The sequence below is a fragment of the Arvicola amphibius genome, chromosome 1 (genome assembly GCF_903992535.2).
Source record: "Arvicola amphibius chromosome 1, mArvAmp1.2, whole genome shotgun sequence".
NCBI lineage: Eukaryota > Metazoa > Chordata > Mammalia > Rodentia > Cricetidae > Arvicola > Arvicola amphibius.
The window spans coordinates 1479322-1500551 of NC_052047.1; the positions used below are offsets into that span (position 1 = coordinate 1479322).

Consider the following 21230-nt stretch of genomic DNA (forward strand, 5'->3'; position numbering starts at 1 on the left):
AACCTTTCTCACCCCCATGCCCACACATCTGTCTTGAGCCCTGCTTTTCTCCCTTCAACACCCTCCCCTGTTCTCTCCGTCAGCACCTGGGCAGAGCAAATGTCTGCATCAAATGTTAGGGGCTCTCTTTTGAGAGGAAGCTTAGAGAAAAAATGATCTTTATACTATTTATACCTCTAGATGTGCACAGGATCCCTTAGATCTTTCCTGAAGTGGCACTCAGCCTTTCCTCCTAGCCCACCTCTCTTCCTCTCTGCCACCCACTGACCTAAGAAGCGCTCCCTCAATACCAGGGAACCCACAGCTCCCACACTCTCCTAAGACCCAGAGAAGGCAGCAGAAACCAAGGAATGGAACAACACTCATTCAACAAAGACAAGACCAGACATCAACATCTACAGGCAACTCAACCACCCTAACCCCAGATGCCTAGACACAAACACAAATGGCCAAGACAATATGCCTCCAGCAGAACCCAGTAACCCTACTCCAGCAGGACATGAGAAAGGCAATACAGCTGAAGTACAAGACAAGGAGTTCAAAATAGCAATTATGAACCCCAAAGAGGATATGAGTGAATCCCTTAGTGAAGTCCATGAAGACACAAACAATAGAAGGGAACGAAGAAAACAGTTCAACACCTGAAAGTGCAAACAGAAACATAAAGAAAACTCAAAACTGAAAAACTGAAAAGGGAAAACTTAGGAAGTCAAACAAAACCCTCAGAGGTGAGCCTTGCCAACAGAGTACAAGACATGGCAAAGAGACTCTCCAGGTGTTGAAGACAAAGTAGAAGAAATGGATACCTCAGCCAAAGAAAATGTCAAATCTAAAAATATCCAGGCACAAAACATCCTCAAAATATGGAACCTTAAGAAAAGATTTACTCTATGAATAACAGGAATAGAGAAAGGAGAAGAAATCCACAGTAAAAGGCACAGAAAATATTTTCAACAAAATCATAAGAGGAAATTTCCACAACCTAAAGAAGGAGGTGTCTATCAAGAGCATAGGAGACACCAAATAGCACCAAAAGAGAAACCCCCATAATAATTAAAACACTGAACGTACAGAACAAAGCAAGATTATTAAGAGTAACATGCAAAAGCAGACCCTTTCGAACAACAACTGAGTGCACAATGGAGACTCTGTAAAGCCAGAAGGGCCTAGACACATGCCCCACGAAATCTAGGAGATGGCAGATGCCACTTCAGACAAAACTTTCTATCTATAGATCTACAGATTTCTATAGATACCTACACCCAGCAAAACTACCAATCACAACAGATAAAGAAAAATATTCCACACTAAAACAAAGTTTAAGCAGAATCAACCTACCACTCCAGCTCTACAGAAGGCAAACTTCAGCCTGACGTTTTCATATATTCATACATATATGAAGGGAATCAAATTGATGATAAAGACAACACCTATGCATATCACTGAGCATGAAGAAGTTGCGCTGGTGCCTAACTAGAGTTTCCACCCCTGCTACCAGAGGAGAAAGGCGAACACCAACCCAGCTACAAACTCAGGGATCCACAATGATGACATCCCCGATGACACACTGGCACAATAGTGGCACAAATGTTGTGGGAGCAAACGGTCATTGTCTGACTGGATTTGAGGCCCACTCCGTGAGATGGAACTCATGCCTGACACGCTTGGGTGGCCAAGGACCTGAGACAAGATAGGCCAAGGTCCTAGGGGAAAACCAGCTACCACTGTTCTTCTAAAGGAGCATAGATTCTGCTAGACCCATGGACCAGTGCCTCGCTCAGCCATCCTCAGAGAAGCTTCCTCAGGCAGCAGATGGAAGCTAACACGTGGACTAACACATGGACCACGTACAGAGAGTGAGACTTTGGAACCTTCGGCCCTAAATGGGATGTCTTCATCCACCTCTCCCTTCAGGGCTCAGGGAACCATATGGAAGAGGAGGTGGGAAGACGTAAGAGCCAGAGGTGATGGATGACTCCAAGGAGACAGTGTCTTGCAGCACAACGGGCCTGACACACTCAGAGATATGCCGGCATGTACAGGGTACTCACAGGTTCAAGCCAGACAGGGTTCAAGCACTAACAGGAGGAAGTGGTCATGGGTCCCACCCCTAGCCAAGAAATTAGCTGCAACTGACATCTGCTTGCTTGTGAAGAAAAAATTAGTTTTCTTCAATGGAGACTCATGATATATTAACCACACTTAAGGGCTGGCCATGCCCAGCAGTAGGATGACCAACACAAAATGAACCCAGTGGTATTTTTGTAGACATTTTGGTTTGATATTGCTTTGTTTGTGCTTTTTTTGTCTTACTAGTCCTTTGCTTGTATTTTTATCTGATTTTGCATTTTTTGTGGTTTGTGTGTGTATATTTCTTATACTTTTGTCTTTTTTCCTATTTATTTATATTCTGGTTTGTCTGCTTTATTTGCCTGTTTTTCAATGAGCGAGAGAAAGACGGGGTCAAGTTGTGTAGGTGGGGAGCTGGGAGGAGTTGGGGGCAGGCAAACTATGATCAGAATGTAGTGTATGAGAAAATTATTTTAAATGAAAACAATGAGCAAGGGGTATAATAAAATAACACACACGCACGCACTCTTGATGTGGAGCTCAGCTGCCTGGAGCGTGCAGCAGGGCCTCTGCCCCGAGCACTGGACTACGGCAGGCGTGTGCTGCTGTTTGGACACACATGGAATTTCTACTTCAGACAATATTGCAACAGGGCCTAAATCAGGTTATGTTTCAAGAGTTCAAAGGTTTAAAATTCAAAGAGAATATACAAGGTTTAGATTTAACTCCAGTTTGAAAATAACAAAACATAAATGTTTCATAGACTATGACTTCCCATAATTGGGCAAATATTCCCTGCTATCACCTACACAGTCCTACAGAAGCTGGTACACACAAAGCTGTTACTTTGTTTCAAATCATAGCTAATAATGCCTTAAAACAAAAGTGAGTGTGGAATTTAAACATGGAATCAGTAGAGTCTCTAACATTGTGATTCATATGGAAACTAGGTGTCACTTGTTAGACACCAGGTAATTCTGACAGAAAACCCTCTTTCCTGTAGAACCAGTACTTGAGAGGTAGGGCAGGAGGGGTATGTGAGACCCTGCCTCAAACAAACAAGAAAACTGGTTCAGATAAATAAATAAAAGTTAGAAACTCAACAGAACCTGTTTTTATATTCTTTTATATATTCTTCATTTTTTTCCAATCAGATGATCCCTTTCAGACTTGCTTAGATCAGGGCTATAATACATAGTTGACAGTCCTCGGGAGAATGATAAAAATATATTCATTTTTAGAGATCAAAATTATAAAACTTTTTATAAATTATGTATTTAAAATAAACATATTTATTAAAAATGTAAGTGAAAAAATATTTAATTATTTTAGGGCAGTCAAAACAATGTGATTGGTATCTTGGTGGTTGAAAGTAATCACTTTACCAGTGCATTGTAAATATTTGTATCATTAATTTAAAGGTGATAGTTAATTTAAAACTGAATTTTAATCAAAGTTATTTTCAAACATTGCCATAATGTCGCTTTGAAGAGTCATGTCAATGGTACCCGCCATCTGCAGAAAAGAGAAGATTCTTGTTAGTTTAAGATGCATACCTTTATTACAGCTTTATATAAACACACACTTAGAAATGTTTCATACAAAATATAAATAATTAGCATAATGACTATAAGTATAACTTTTAATATATAACAGATGTAATAAAATGCCACAAGAACATAAATAGTAAGTTTGACTCTCCAACAAGAAGAGTATTTCAACACTCACGGAGGAGTGAGAACGCAAGCCGAAAGCACCGCTCTTGCTTTCCTGTAGCCAGCACAGCACTAGCACAGAAGCTGCCTTAACCAGGCTGGAAAAGTGGCTCAGTGGTTAAAGGGTGTGCACTGCTCAGACAAAAGACCTGACTCCAGTTTCTAGCACCCATTGTCAGGTAGTCCACAACTGCCTATAACTCTAACCAGGCAGACTAGCTTCTCTGGCTTCTGAGAACACATGCTACACACACACACACACACACACACACACACGTGCATCTTTTAAAATGTTTAATTTTAGCAGTGCAATCCCTGTGTGCGGGAACGCTACCATATAATGTAAAGCTATAGTTTTCATTGATTCCAGCACCGAGTCAGAAACTCGGGATCTATTTATGAGCACGGGATCAAGCTGCAGGGCTGCACAGGGACAGTGCTCATTTGCATACAGCAATCCTTAGGAAATGAGTAAAATGAGAAAATGCTACATCAAACAAGAAGCATGACTACTATATTTCCAGTTTCTCCCTCAAGAAAAGCTGGAGTTTATTAAGGAAGCTTTTAGGACAGATTTTAGCACAAGCATGATACGAGGAGCGAGGGCAGGGGAGAGGGCAGTGGGAGTGCTCTAGGGTGTGACTTCCTAAATGTTCCTTGCCAGGTGAAGTGTAAAGGGCTTGGCCCTCCCCACAGCAGTATTAGTGAGACACAAAGCTCTAGTCTGTTGCCCAGCTGGTTGGCTTCTTGGATGTGGTTGTTTTCAAGATTTAGAGCTATGGCCTCCCTACCAAAGGGGTGATAAAAGGTTTATTTGTCTAGCACCACAGAGAAGGGCGGGACATGTCTGACTCTAACAGACTGCAGAAATTCTCAAAATCTGCTTAGAAATGAACAAACACTAACACAACTTAAATCAGGACCTTTTAGTGCTCAGCTCCTAGGCTGTCCTAGGCCAATTGTCTAGACTAAATAGTTCCTCAAAGCTGATTTCAGCCTGCCATGTAGGAGCTTCAGAAAGTGTACGGGTCTGAGGATCATGTGATGCTCTCTAGATACAGGCACACTGGAACACAGCAAGAAAATGTAATGAAACCTTTGTTATAGTTAAGTAAACATGAAAAATTATTTTCTTATTTCATTCATTTATTTATTTATTTTGGTTTTTTGAGACAAGGTTTCTCTGTAGCTTTGGAGCCTGTCCTAGAACTAGCTCTTGTAGACCAGGCTGGTCTTGAACTCACAGAGATCCGTCTGCCTCTGCCTCCCAAGTGCTGGGATTAAAGGCATGTGCCACCGCTGCCCGGCTCGAAAAATTTTATTTTAAAGGTTGCATGTAGAATTTTATTTTAAATTCATATCTGAGATAAAATAGATTCATGTAGAATACTTTATTACAAATAGAGAATCAATCTGTCCACTAATAAATATTAGGGATCATGACTTAAAACACCACTTGATTTTGCTGCAGATATTGTAGGCTGGATATTCCTTTCTCTATGGTCCCGATCACTTCAGTCAAACCCAGATGGAAGAGTACAGGGCTGATGAAGGAGACTGGCATGAGGTGAAGTTTGGGCACTGTTAAATGTTCTAGGTAGTCCTTAGTCAAGCTAGTCAAGCTCCTGAGAAGTCCTTAGACTATAAGGACTGACATCAGACTGAGTGGGGGTATTAGGGACGCTAGACTCTTGTAAGAGGACTGGAAGATGACAAGGCCAGGTCTTAGTCTGTGGCAACAAGAGGACTCAAGAAATTGTAAGAAGAAAACAACCTCAGAAATGTCTGAAGCAGACAACAGAGCATGCTTATGGTAGAAAGTTCTACAGAGGATGTAGTTCAATGCTAGAGGGTATTCATAACAGGTGTAAAACCCTGAATTTGATTTGCAGCACCACAAACAATAAAATAATCTCTGTATAACATTGTTAAACGTCATTCATTTCTGCTTGAGGCCAAGGCCTCTAATCTCAGCATTCAAGAAGCTAAGGCAAGAGCATGGGGAGTTCAAGGAGAATTCAGGCTAAGATTCCAGCTGTGAGAGACGAAAGTGGGGAGGGAGGAAGGAAGATTTTGTTTGGAAAATAATTCAGCATGTATACGAGGACACGAATATCTAGTCATAAAGGGGAGTACAAGAGCGAGTTCAAATGGCCAGCGAACGCAGAACTAAATGTTGAGCATCTTTAGCCACTGTGGGAATCAAAACCACACCGAGCTTTCTCTCACCACACACAGAGCAGCAATCAGCAAGAAACAGAAGCAGCACGTGCTCTCAAGGGTACAGACGCCATGGAAGTCAGTGTGGACATTCTTAAAAAAACTAGAGCTGTGCAGCTCTGCCATTCCTGGGCAGGCACCCAAAGGATCAGTCACCACAGAAACCTGAACGTCTACCACACTGACCGCGACACCATCACAATAGTCACGCCCTTGTCAACAGACGCGTGTCTAAGTGAATGTCACGTGTACACACACATCTGTCTACAATGAAGCATCCTCAACTATTAAGAGTTAGATCATGTGTGACAGGAAAACAGACAGAACTGAAAACATCATGTTCAGCAAACACACCAGAGAGAGGATGGAATATGGAGAAGCTAGATTTTCATGAAAACAGAAGGGAGCTATTGACAAAGAGACCAGTGGGAAGGGTTTAGTCAGGAGCAGGTTGTGGGTGTGAATATGAGCAAGGCATATTCATAATGAAATGCCTTATAATTTATATACAATAATAATATGTACAAATATGCAAGGTGCAGAGTAAATATTAATGAAAACTACAGACTTATGGAATGTGTGTGGCTGTGTGGGAGCACACATATATGTGGAAGCCAGAGGTTGACATTGAATGTCTTCCATATGGAGGCAGGTCTCTCAGTTGAACCCGGGGCTCACTGATTCCCTGCACTTACGTAGGTTCTGGGGATCTGCACCCTGGTCAATCTTGCACACCAAGTGCTTTGCCCACTGAGCCATGGGCTTTGGGAACTCTGGTTTCCGGTGATGAGCTGGTGCTGGCACTAGTGGCAGTAATGTTGCTAAAGTCTGCCCTCCAGACATGACACACTGCCATGGGAGTTAGAGAGCAGTTGTTACTGCTACACAGGAGACTCCCATGAGATCAGGAACTTCCTTCCTCAGGTGAAGGACATTTCCCCTCCTGAGGATACAGCAGCGGTAACAACTGCTGGAGATGGGAAGTGTGCAGATGCCTCTAAGTGGCCATGCTCCTATGAGTAACCCCTCACCCAGGCTTGCTCCTGTGGAAACTACAGTCACACTCATGGATTCACCAAGCTAGATTTGCCTACAATGGTTTCTTTAGTCTGTCATTAGTGTCCTTATTGGTGTAAACAGACATGTCATACAACATCTGACACTTAAGCCGGAGCATGAGAGACCCAGGTGGGTGATGAGCCGTGCTGCTGAAGACAGATCATCGGACTCCATGTTGTATGTTGTCTACTGCCATCTCGCTGACTTTCTTTCTTCCTAACCTCCCTCTCCCCCCAACAGGGTTTCTTTGTGTAGTCCCGGCTATCCAGGCTGGCCCCACACTCAGAGATCCACTTGCCTCTGCCTCCCGAGTGCTCCACTACTGTCTGGTTCTTTCCAGATTTCTTAATCTAGCCATCAACTAAAGAGACCCAAGAAACACTGACTGGGAAGCCATGGCACATCTGAAGGGATCTGCAGGGTTTTAAGGCAGTAACGGTGAACAGTGAATTACTTCATTTATACATCAGGCATTTTCTTTATGTTCTCAGTGTATGTTAATTTACTTCATAATGGGAATTATTATTCCATTTTTAAAGGAGGAATTTAAGTCACAGGGAAATTTTAAAAGCGCAGTTAGCCCAGTGGTTCCACAAGCTGCCCCGCTCTACGTCCAGCTTGTCTCTGACCACGAGAGATGCCGATGCGCTGTCTCCCTCCCTAGTTAACTTAGAAAGTCAGAGTGTACTCACTGCCTCTCTTCTCCTCCGCTCTTGCTCTTTCTCCCTTGCTAAGTTCCGGTCTTTGAGAAGCCAGAGTTTGCTTTGGTCTTGAGCTTCTGATGGCTGCTGTTCTTCCCGCTCTTCTCCATGACACTTGATTTCCATCTTATTTGATTCTACAGTCAATCCATTCCCAAGCTCCCTTAAATAAACAGGAGGGCTCAAAGTAGATTTCAAGTTCCTTAGTTTTTTTTTAAACAAAGACATTGATCAAACAATGAAAACAGACAGAAATGGATGGGTCCCGGGCTGTCAGAGTTCCTCCCCCCCCCATTTCTACCTCCACCTTCCTCACTGCTGAGATTACAGGCAAGGCAAGGGTCCAAGTCTAGGACCTCGGGCACATTAGACAAACAGTGCACTCACTTAGCGATGTCCCCACCCCCTGAATTTTACGTCTGATGTGACTGAGACAGGTTATGATGGGTATTCGATATTAACAACAAAAAATGAAGGTTTTGAAAGCCATGGCCCACACACAGCACTATCTTCCTACATGAGAACAGAAAAACTTGGAAGGCAGTTCTGGGAAAAAGGCCGTTAGAATTTGGTAACATTTCCATCTTTACTAGCTTGATTTCTCAGCTATTTCTGTCTTTTAAAAAACAGATACAACCATTTAGAGAAATACTGATAAGATATACTTTTTGTAACTACAATTTGTTGTGTGTTTGTGTGTGAATCGCAGTAAGCTGACACATCCATTTCTATGTCTCCCCAGCCTTAGTAAGGCCAACCAGCCACAGACCTCTGATTCTCTGGAGGTGCTTTTGGTTCCTGTGGATTCTGTTCCAGGTGTTTCCGCATCTGCTGCTCCTGGGTCCGGGCTTTCACTTCCTTTTCTATTGCTGCTTTTCTGAACTGGTTGAAGAGCTCGTCTGAGGACTTTGGGGCACTTGATGATCTCACTGGCTTGCCCAAACTTCTCCAGGACTCCGCGTTCTTGATCTTTATATCCTAAAATAGACAGACATTTGGTTCAGCCTATGTTTACAGATATCAATCACATTTTGGAAGGAAAATGGTATCTTCTTACTCAGCACTAAAGCAGCTTAAGGATGGAAAGGCCTTCGTGGGCTGACTTTAGTTGGGGAAAACAGATGACTTAAACTGTTATCTAAGAGCAAACTAAAATAGCAAGGCTGTACATGGTTCCAATGTGCTTCTCTTCTGCACGTTAACAGAGGGAACTGTGAGATTTTGTGCCCAGGCGATAATCTTAAGCAGTGAGAAGTAGTGCCCTGAGTACTTCTAAGGAGGGAAGAGATTCAGCGCCTTCACAGTTTGAAAATTCGTCTCAGATGCCTGGAACAGGAACTCATAGTTAGAGTAACTCAAACATCTAGAAGATATATCGAAAAAATTGCTGCCAATGTGTGCTATGAAGGTTAGGGACCTCTTCCACAGACTCTAAAGATGGTCTTATTCCAGGCTAGGACTGATTATGCAGGTGGGAGGTACGTTTGCTAACATGTATCTTTTTTAACATAAGAAAAAGTTAGGTTTAGGAATCCAATCTTACTCTAGTGTTTACGAATTTTTCATATAACTAATATTAGATCTTAAGTGCTTTCAACATTTGAGAAAAGTTGTATTATTTTACCTTCTGCACATGAGCGTGGCAGTCTGGCTCGAGCATCGTGGGGTTCTCAGCAGAGGCATGCACCACAGTGGGGCCATTCCAGACTTGTTTGGAATCACCTAGAAGCACACACCCTTTAGAAAGGCATAATGGAAATACTTCAGGGCACTTATCTAGAGTCTAATTTTCTTTTTCCTTACATGTCAGGCATCATAAAAATAAAATAGGCAGATATACTGGCACATGCCTTTAATCCCAACAGTCAAGAAGTTGAGGCAGGAAGGTCATGATTCTAGGTCAGCTTCAACTACTTATAAGATCCTGATTAAGAAAAAAGAAAACAAGCCGGGCGGTGGTGGCGCACGCCTTTAATCCCAGCACTCGGGAGGCAGAGGCAGGCGGATCTCTGTGAGTTCGAGACCAGCCTGGTCTACAAGAGCTAGTTCCAGGACAGGCTCTAAAAATGCTGCAGAGAAACCCTGTCTCAAAAAACCAAATAAAGAAAAAAAAAAGAAAACAAAGTAATGAAAGACACACACACACACACACACATACACACACACACAGATGAAATAAAATGACTACGTTTCTATGCATTTTAACTTTCTATATTATTTTCTGGGTTTTGTTTTGGGAACATGGAGAGTAGATGGCTTCACGGCTGACAACTGTGATGTGAAGCGCGCTGTTCTCACAGTATGGCGCTCTACAGTTTGTGGACTGGCTTTAGCTGCAGAGGTGGATCTGGATTAGTCTAAGCTAGTCATGAAAATCCTGCCTTACCCCCAGTGAGTGAAAAGGAACAGAGAACGAAAGGCTTCTGGGAAGCTGGGGCACTCACTGTCTAGACACGCCAGTGAGGAGTGAAGACACAGCATCACATCAGCCTACCCGGCAGTGAGCCCACGGGGCAATCGTGCGTGCCTGTTATGGGGTAACCACTGCTTCTGAGACAGCTGAGGTTTGCCCCATGGGAAGAATTCATACCTGGCGGTGTAAACTTAGTCAAAAACTCATGGCTGGAGACACCAAAGACCACAGGGGAGAATCTACTGCTACTTTGTTAAATGGTTGTATTGTCTTGTCATTATTTATGTTTACACCCATAAATATGTGCCCTCAACCTTGGTTAGGAAATCTTTTTGTAGTGGGCAGCAATACAGAGAAACTTATAACTGTTCAAAGTGCTGAGAATTCATGACTGTGTGAGCTCGCTCTAAATACTGCGCCTACATCAACCTCCCCTTGGGAAAGACCGTAGATAAGGTAGTGCAGAGTTGAGGGGGATCACTGGGGAGGGCTGTCACACCAGCCAGTCAGCACCTCTGCAAGGGAACTAGGGGTTCACAGGCCCCACCCCTGGCTGAGGAGCAGCTGGCAGTGGGTAGGGACTGGGAAGAGTCCTATTTGTTTGGCAGTGTGGCTACTGATTGAACATGGATGAGCCTATACCAATCAGCAGTAACTGGACTCAGTGGATTTTTTTTTTTTATTAAATAGAAGAAGAGGACATGGAGTTGGGAGAAGACATGCAGGAAGAGGTTCAAGTGGAGTTGGAGTTGTTTGAGACAGGGTTTCTCTGTAGCTTTAGAGCCCATCCTGGAACTATATCTTGTAGACCAGGCTGGCCCCAAACTCACAGAGATCCACCTGCCTCTGCCTCCCGAGTGCTGGGATTAAAGGCGTGCGCCGCCACCACCTGGCTATGCATGCATTTTCTTAAGCCACAGAGGAATGGAGAAGTGGGAGAAGAGTTGAAAGTGAAGGAATGCATCCCCTCTCAGCTGAAGCGGATGCTGTGCAGGAAGGATGAGGAGTGAATGTGGAAAGTGAAGACCATTCTAGGATGACTCTCCACTTGTCGGTATGTGGTGATGTGTTATCACTGATTAAAAAGGGAAAGATGAAATCTAGGGATTGCAGGGCTGAGAGACTGCTCTGCTGTTAAATCCCTGGCTTTGTTCCCATCATCCCCAGTGATTCACGGCCACCTGCGACTCTTGTTCCAGCGATCCGACAACAAACATGCAGGCAACACTCAGATAACATAAAAATTAAAATAATAAATATACCCCTTTTTAAAATTTGGGTAATAATAAGTGGAAATTTTGTTTTTACATAGTTTGAACTGGTTATATGATAAATTTTTTTGGTTATATGATATTTAAATAAAGATGCTCACTAGTGTTGTATAAGCATTGTCTGGGGACAGATACACTTGGACTCTGCAAATAACAGCAGAAAAGCATTACCTAGAATCAACAGATAGCACTTTTTTTCTCAGCCTTCTCCATGGTGTGGTATCTAGAGAGTGATGAAGGCACACAGCACCCGGGGAGAGGGAGGCCTGTTCAGCAGCCTGCGGGGAATTCCTACAGTGGAGAGGAAGCCGCTTGCAGGAGAGCAGCAGCACACACCTCTTTTCCCAGCACTGAGGACGCTGAGGTTGAATTGTGAGTTTGAAAATAATGAGGACTACATACATAGCACAGCCCTCTCTCAAGAGAAAACAAAAGTTAAGGCTATAAATTCATAATGTTATTAGTATCTAAAGGCAACTGTAAGAAACATTCAGAGAGAGAGGTGGAACAATCAAGAGAATAGGATCACAAATCTGGGGTGACAGCAAAGGTCAAATAATGTGAAAAATTTTTATGGAAGGGGTCACTTGACACATTAGAATATTATAAAGCTCTTCTCTCTTGAATCCTCAGCTCTGCTCCGTGTCTGTTACCTGGAGCCAGCCTGGGCCCAATCTGACCAACCTGCAACTAACAGCACAAATGCCTCGGTGCAGTGCTCAGTTCACCTACCAAGTCTTCAACTTCTTCCTTTCTTCCTGCCACTCACTTCATTTCCCACACAGCTCCAGCATCTCCATTGTCTTCCCCTGCTGCCCCCCTCACAGTCTCCCTATTCCTGGCAGTTTGGCTGCCCCAAAGCAAGAACTTCACTTAGCTCTCCACCAGTTTTCCAGGGACTACACTCTCACCACCACACCCAAAGCATTTCAGTTGCTAGGTTCTTTGTGATCAACTTGTTCATATTTATCTCTACATCCCTGTGGATCAAAAGAGCTTTAGCCATGTTAAGGTCAGCGTCCTAAAACCCTTCACATGTTCTGTTTCTTCCACTTGGAATGCCCAGTCACAGGTGTCCACAGGGAATCTTCTATGGCAGCGTGCAGCTCAGATGCTATCTACCAGGTAAATTAAGCAGTTCGGGCTGGGCTCCTCCCTCCAGCTCTGCCTTTGTCCATCTGACTTCTGTCTTACTGGCCCTGCTTTTTTTAGTTCTTCCACTTCTCTCATTTACCTTTTCATGTCCATGTGATATCATACTGATATTACAGCTTACTGTTTTTTTTTGAAAGTTGATCAGAATTTAATGGAGATGTTTATAAGAGGGGGAAAGGGTAAACTATAACGATAATTTTTGTCAGCTTTTATGACAAAAATTTTCAACTTAATGAGGGAAATGATGGCAAAGAGGGTTAAAGCTAATATTAAACCATTTTTTTTTTTTGGTTTTTTCAAGACAGGGTTTCTCTGTAGCTTTGGAGCCTGTCCTGGAACTAGCTCTTGTAGACCAGGCTGGCCTCGAACTCAGAGATCCGCCTGCCTCTGCCTCCCGAGTGCTGGGATTAAAGGCGTGCGCCACCACCGCCCGGCTAAATAATAAGAAATTTTTAATAAGAAATTTCAAGAATAAAATTGTTAATCTCCGGATGTGGTGGTGCACGCCTTTAATCCTTACACTCATGAGTCAGAGACAGGTGGATTACTGAGAGTTTGAGGCCAGCCTGAGATACATAGTGAAGGCTTGTCTTTAAAAAGAAAGTTGTTCATCAGTCAAATTTTTAAGTAATTTTTAAGCAAAAGTTGATTTACACTGACAAACTCTAGAAAAGTAAACGTCATAGTTTTATAGTTTCTGTTCATCTACAATTTCCCTTGGGCATACCACCGCCCACAGCTAGTAGAAACTACACTAAAACACCCGGAGAAAATGCCTTACACACCATGCTGCCCACAGCTGGTTACCCTTGTCAGAGGCAGGGTGTTCTCTTAAAATGGGAATAAAGAACATTGTGTTCTGTTCTTGTTTCCCTTCCTTTTCGAGGGTGATGTTGCTCTTGCCACTTATCTACGAACACGCTCCAGCAAAACCACAGCTTCTCCCGATTCTGCTCATTTCTTACTAATCTGACTTTGAGTTCAAGAATATATGCTTGGAAAAGCAGTGTCCCTGCTGTCAGCTCAGGACTCTCCTTCCCCTCCACCTACTTGCATGCTCTGCAGTGGAGTAGCCAGGGGAGGCTCCTTCTCACGCCTGCTCCTGTCTGCCTGCAGCTCTTGGAAGTTTAGGCTACAGGCACATCACGGCATCTGGATTACGACTTTTAATTTGTTAATTTTTCACTGAGATTTTCTTTCTGAGAATTTTGTCTCTAACTACTCTTTTCCTAGTTTGCATATTTTCCTTTCTTTCTTCATCCTCATGGATTCCTAACTTACATCTAATTTATCTTAATTATTTGTGGCAATGCTTAAATGATATTAGACTCCTGTTAGTCCCAGATACCCATTTCTGCCTTTTGTATTTCCAGTTAGATATCCAAATGAGCTCTGCCTCTTATTTCCAACGGCTAGATACTCTGGCTTGTCATTTATTCTTCCGAAGTCTATGCTCTGCTGCAAAGCCACCTTTCTAGCCCACGTCCTCCCAAGGCCACGGCATTAGTTTCGGTTGTAGCAACTTCGATTTAGCTTCTTGGTCCGACTGCTGAGAACATCCTCACCTCAACCCACTCTCCTTTATAAACCTTTTCTTTCCTTTTTCCCATTACTGGGTACTGAACCTCAGGCTCACGCATGCTGGGCAAGTGCTCTACCAAAGAGCGACTCCCCTTAGCCCATAAAGTGGTTTTTCTTTTCTTTCTTTCTTTTTTTTTTTTTTTTGCTATGTTTCTGTTAAAAGTTCCTTGTTTCATAGGGATAAAATGCCTAAATTCTCCTTTTGAAAAATTTATTTATTTACATATTTTTTAAGGCATGAGTGCTCTGTCTGCGTGTATGTCTGAATGCCAAAGGAGGTTATGAGGCACCATGTGGTTGCTGGGAACTGAACTCAGGACCATTGGAAGGACAGTCTCTGTGCTCTTAACCTCCGAATCATCTCTCCAGCCCAAGCCTAACCACTATGACAGCATTGAGACTGTGATGCAGAGCCACATCTTATTTCTCCTCTCTAAGCATTTAACGTGTTTCTCCAGGATGGGATTTTAGTGGGGACTGCGCTGATCCTCTGGACACACTTGGCCCTGCCTTAGCTGGCCCACCATCTGTCTTCCTCATTGTCTCTTATTTATGGCTTACTCAGGGTTGGTGTGTGTGTTTGTTTGTTTGTACTGGGAAATGTACCAGGGACCTCATCTATGCTGACCATTAGTCTCACGTCGAGCTACATGCCTAGTGCTTGATTTATTTTTCTCTCTGATCTCCATTTTCTTAACCACAAGGATGATGGCTGTGATTTGAGTTAAAGACAAAACAGAGCAGCATGGAGTCTCACATTGGAAGCAACAAGAGAATCAAACCCTTGTGCTCCTTGAATCTGGAATTCAAGGTCATCCCTGGGTACACAGAGAGAACAGGAGAGTCTGGAGTACATGTGACTGTCTGGAAAAGAAAACAGAAAACCTGCTGTGTTTAACCCACGCATTGCAGCTTACTGTTTTCTACGTGGGTGTTAGACCAGCATTTACTAAGGTAGCTAATATACGGTTCTAAGCTTGGGTAGTCAAAGAGATTTTTCGTCATCTATATACCCAAACAAATTGGCTATAATTGTTATAAATACAGTGAGTGCTCATGTATGTAAGGCAGACAGTTTCTAACAGTGTGCATGCCTCAGTGATGGGTTCAGCCTAGACCTGGCTGTTCTCGTGTGGCCTCAGCCGGAGGGGCTTCCTTGTGGTTCTTACCTGAAAAGGACTGAGCCTGCACAGACGCAGTCTTCTCTGTGGTCTGCAGATGTCCCGACACATCGTAGCCATGCCCCTGCTGCGATTGCTTCCCTGGTGCTGCACACGGTATAGCCTGCTGAGCGAGCCAAGGGTCAGCAGAGGCTGTGTCTTGCACAGAAAACTGTATCTGCTAGACAAAGGTCAAGTTATCCTTCAGAGTTCTTACCACACAAGAGGTAGCAACAGACTCATGATGCTTTAATGATACCTTTGGAAAATGTATTACCCAAGTCACACAAACATGCTCAGGGAGACTCTGTGGATGAGGAGACCTCAGCTGAGGGAGTTTAAATAGCGTGCTCAACACCTATGACCTTAGATCTTCAGAACCCTGAGGGCTCATTGCCTTCCAGTTTTTGTTTAGAAATTCTGCACAGGGCTCTGCACAGCCAAGACTCAAGGATTTTCCTGTATCCATAATCTTGAGCCTGAGCTGGAGTTTCTAGAACTTGCTCTACTTTAACTGTGATGTGGGAGTCCCCTCTATATGCTGTAATTACCATTAATGAATAAAGAAACTGCCTTAGCCTGTTGATAGGGCAGAGCTTAGGTAGGCAGGGAAGATGGAACTGAATGCTGGGAGAAAGAAAGACAGAGTTGAAGAGAGACACCATGGAGCCGCCAGAGACAGATGCTGGGAATTTTACTGGGTAAGCCACTGCCACATGGCAATACACAGATTTTTAGAAATGGGTTAAATTAAGGTGTACGAATTAGACAGTAAGAAGTTAGAACTAATGGGTCAAGCAGTGTTTTAATTAATACAATTTCTGTGTGGTTATTTCGGGGCTAAGCTAGCCAGGTGGCTGGGATGAACAAGTGGGCCCTCTTGCTACATAACTGTTTGACATTTAAGTTATCATTTCATAAAGAAGAGGAAGTCAACCATTTCTATAGTCCATATCCTTAAAGAGGAAGACTTTCAATACCTAGTTGATGAATTGAAAACTGATTTTTTTATGACAATCTTAAAACAATCTACAAACACAATGCAGTGCCCATCAAAATCCCAGCAAAATTCTTCACAGACCCAGAAAGAACGGTACTCAACTTCATATGGAAATGCAAAAAAAAAACCCCCAAACCAAAAAAACCAAAAAACCCAAACCCAAACCCAGGATAGCCAAAACAATCCTGTACAATAAAAGAACTTCTAGAGGCATCACAATCCCTGACTTCAAACTCTACTACAGAGCTACAGTACTGAAAACAGCCTGGTATTGGCATAAGAACAGATAGGAGGACCAATGGAACTGAATAGAAGACCTGGATATCAATCCACACACCTTCGAACACCTGATCTTCAATAAAGAAACAAAAAACATCAAATGGAAAAAAGAAAGCATATTTAACAAATGGTGCTGGCATAACTGGATATTAGCATGTAGAAGAATGAATATAGATTGATATCTATCATCATGCACAAAACTCAAGTCCAAATGGGTCAAAGACCTCAACATAAAGCCAGCCACACTGAACCTCATAGAAGAGAAAGTGGGAAGTACACTTGAACATATTGGCACAGGAGACCACTTCATAAATATAACCCCAGCAACACAGACACTGAGAGAAACAATAAATGGGGCCTTCTGAAACTGAAAAGCTTCTGTAAAGCAAAGGACACAGTCAAGAAGACAAAATGACAGCTTACAGAATGGGAAAAGATCTTTACCAACCCTACATCAGACAGAGGTCTGATCTCCAAAATATACAAAGAACTCAAGAAATTGGTCATCAAAAGAACAAATAATCCAATTAAAAAAATGAAATACAGACCTAAACAGAGAACTTTCAACAGAGGGATCTAAAATGGCTGAAAGACACTTGAGGAAATGTTCAACATCCTTAGTCATCAGAGAAATGCAAATCAAAGCAACTCTGAGATTCCATCTTACACCTGTAAGAACGGCCAAGATCAAAAATACTGATGACAACTTATGCTGGAGAGGTTGTGGGGAAAAGGGAACACTCCTGCATTGCTGGTGGGAGTGCAAGCTGGTACAACCCCTTTGGATGTCAATGTGGTGATTTCTCAGAAAATTAGGAAACAACCTTCTTCAAGACCCAGCAATACCACTTTTGGGTATATATCCAAAGGATGCTCAACTGTGCCACAAGGACATGTGCTCAACTATGTTCATAGCAATTTTGTCATAGCCAGAACCTGGAAACAACCTAAATGCCCCTTGAAATGTGGTATATTTACACAATGGAGTACTACTCAGCAGAAAAAAAAAACCAAAAAATGATATCTTGAATTTTGCAGGAAAATGAATGGAGCTAGAAAACATCATTTTTTTTTATTAGAAAACATCATTTTGAGTGAGGTAACCCAGACTGACAATTATCACATGTACTCACTCACAAGTGATTTTTAAACATAAAGCAAAGAAAACCAGCCTACAAATCACAATCCCAGAGAACCTAGACAACAACGAGGACCCTAAGAGAGACTTACATAGATCTAATCTACATGGGAAGTAGAAAATGACAAGATTTCCTGAAGAAATTGAGAGCATGGGGACCCTGGGAGACAGTTGAAGGGAGGGGAGCAGAGAAAAATGTAGAGCGCAAATTTTTAAAAAAGTGACTTTTTAAATGTAAAAACATGATTTATTTTTCTTTTCTTTTTGAACCTTTCGCTATATAACTCAGGCTAACTGAAACCTTTGATCCTCCTTCCTCAGCTTCCTCAATGGTGACACCATTTCTGGGTACGAGCATGCCCAGTACTGCCCCCCCCCATGTTCTAAAGGAAGTTACTACTACACCCACAGTTATAGGACTACACTGTTTTCAATGTTGGCATTAAAAGATTCAGCTTACCTTTATATTCTCTTTCGGAGGCAAATCATTCTGTTTTGCATCAGTAAATTTAGGAAATATTTCTGAAAATGTATATAGACAATTATTTCAACATTTGTAAGCTTAAAACAAACCTACCAAGTACAACTTTTCCATATTAGAAATGAGGAAGTCTGACACTGAGAACTTGTCAAAGGGACCCAACTCCCTGGTCACAGGGCGTCAGTCAAAGGGACCCAACTCCCTGGACACAGGGCGTCAGTCAAAGGGACCCAACTCCCTGACATGGGCGTCAGTCAAAAGGTACAAGTTCTCAGGTGGACAGAAGACCAAGTTCAGAAGCTCTGTTATAAAGTGACTATGGCTGATAATAAGTTGCATATTAAAAAATGCTAACATAGTAGATTTTAAGTATTTTCAACACAGAAAATATGTGCTGACAGGTAAGTTAATGTTATTAATTGAATTGTTCTAAGATGCATGCATATATCAAAAACATGTCAGACACCCTAAATATATGCTTGTAATGTTTTTCAAGGAAAGAAATTAAATAAAACTTTTGGGGCTCATAAGAAAACAAAGAAAAGGCTCACTTCAAAAGATTGCCTTTAATACTAATTTCTCATACCAAGAAATCCTTACAGCCACAGATTTTGCCCTATTTAAACTAGGCCAATTTAGTTTGAATGGGAAAAGATATTTTCCCCAATCTTCATTGTTCATGATGGAATAAATACCCAGTCAAAAATTCCATTTTGGATTACATTCAGGAAAGAACTAAATGTGCTCTTTCACTGTAAGGAACTTCGGTGAGAATTTAAAAAGAAAGTTACAAAACAGAGCCCAAGTTTTCAGACAACAGTACCAATTACACCAACTATGGGGCCACAGTGTAGCTATACAGAGCTTATGTTAAGTCACTGAGAACACACCAAGACAAAGAGTTACTTATTATCTGCGAGGATATACATGATAAACTTATTAAGTGAAGTATCTGATATCCTTGCTAGACTAGGATCCACCTAATTAACAGCCCTCTATTTGAAAACTACTTGGCAGGTTCTACTAGATGGAATCAAATGAGTTGTCTGTAGCTGACAATGACCTTGAATTGCTCATCCTGATGCCTCCACCTCCCAAGTATTAGGGCAGCATGGTATATCATCACACCTGGTTTGTATGATGTTTGGGGTGGTATCCAGGGCTGTGTTCGTGCTTCCTAGGTGGGTCCTCTATCACCTACAGCCCCCCTGGCAGTAGGAGTAAATATAAAAGCCCTTTCTGCCTGTCATGGCGTGACAAGGTCCCTTTCTGTTTATTGTACAACCAAGTGTGGTGCCCTATCCTCCCCGGCACAGCCTCTGCCACGCGGTGAAGTGGCAGACTGGTTGGTAATGATTCATTGCTCCAAGCCAGTCATCATTAACCACCTGAATGGTTTTTGGTTCAAGCCCAAGGGTACCAAGGCTGGTCAACACCAAATATTATCCAAACTTAAAACATTCTAATTTAATAATTACCTTCTGCCTCCTGAAATGCCATCAGTTTCCACTGGATGTGTTACTGTTCTTTCCTCTCTTAAAATATTTGATGCTGGACAATGTTAAAATTGCTAAATAGCACTTAAAGCTGTGCTTTAATTTAAATAATTCAAGTATTTAAAATGACACGAGCCAGTATCACTCAGCCAAGATTGATTTTAGTGTTGGGATTGGGTAGAGGGGTGACTGGGAGACACTGAACACACTGAGGATAGAGAGATCCAAGATCCTTCACACTTAAAGAAGAAACTACAGTTTCAGCTTTGAACAAAAAACAAAAACACATTTCATTAATATAATGAATATATTATATTCATTAATATAATGTTATAATAATAACAACACATATCTATTAATTTTAGCTACTCAATCATGCACCTAAACTACAATGTCCTACAATGTAGACACCTTAGGGAATAAGAACATGACAGACCACACTGGTGTCCTGCTAAGAAAAGCTGATGAACATTTCCGTAGTTTTATGGCATGTAAAACTAACGTTTAGGCTTATAAAAATTAGTACCTTGAGATCTGGAGACACTAACTAGATATTTCAAAATTACTTAGTACATATAGTATGTTTAACACTATTTAATATTTCAACGCTGTACAGAATACAAGCAGGTGAGTAATGGGCACCTACAGCTTAGTGCTGTGCTTCTCATCCTAATCTTAAGTAACTGCCTCCCAGGAACACAGTGAATATAAATGCACATATGCATGGTTTTGCTATTAAGCTTAACAATATATTTCAATGAGTAATAACGATCTACCAGATTTGGGAAACACCAATTAAGTTGACAACAATTATGATCATGTATTTATTAACAAAAAAGTTCTCTGGGGTCTCTAAACAATATGCATACCTATATTAAGAAACTCTCATTGAGTAATGTACATGAACCACAAGCCAAACGCATATGATGTATGTTGTGTTTGAATTTCATAGCTCTCAAAAACTTAATTTAAAGTTTTGATTATAAAGTTCTTATTCTAAACTACACAGACAACTTACTATAGTTAAAATAAAATAGCTGGATTGGTAGAGTTGGTTAGCAGGTTTATTCAGTACCTATTTACCTATGAAAGCATTAGGCCTGTGCTCCAGAGACACCAAACATCACCAGCAAGCTGGTTTGGAATAAAACCCCAATAGGTTGAATACAAATTCAAAATCACAAGGCAAAACCAGAATATGATGTCACACACACAAGAAATAATTACCAAAATTTATGAGATGAGAGAAACCACGTTCCATTCTAACAGTCCATGGAAATGGCTGGACTCCTGCAGCAGCTTCGTCTTATTCTACAGAGACAGCAGGGCCTGAGGTGTGGGAGGATTTACCCAAAGGTATTGCCAAGACAACGTGCTAGTGGTTTACAAACCCTGACAACTGGTCCTGCACTAAGAACCTTTGGCTATTTTCCTTGCAGTATTTGGAGTTTTCTTTAACATTGAGAACAAACCAGTCATAAAACCTTGCCC

The 21230-nt window shown here is 42.0% G+C and overlaps 1 protein-coding gene across 1 annotated transcript in view; it reads right to left on the minus strand.

The window, feature by feature from the left end:
- Nucleotides 1-3412: 3412 nt before the first annotated feature.
- The window catches only part of Brdt (bromodomain testis associated), a 44556-nt gene continuing 26738 nt past the window's right edge, over nt 3413-21230 (minus strand). Inside the window, exons 12-17 of the mRNA XM_038337391.1 lie at nt 18223-18284; nt 15355-15526; nt 9390-9487; nt 8535-8743; nt 7757-7928; nt 3413-3585 (exon numbers count right to left, since the gene is read on the minus strand). Of these exons, the coding sequence (XP_038193319.1) occupies nt 3517-3585; nt 7757-7928; nt 8535-8743; nt 9390-9487; nt 15355-15526; nt 18223-18284 (782 nt within the window). The 3' untranslated portion in view covers nt 3413-3516. The remainder of the gene's footprint in view (nt 3586-7756; nt 7929-8534; nt 8744-9389; nt 9488-15354; nt 15527-18222; nt 18285-21230) is intronic.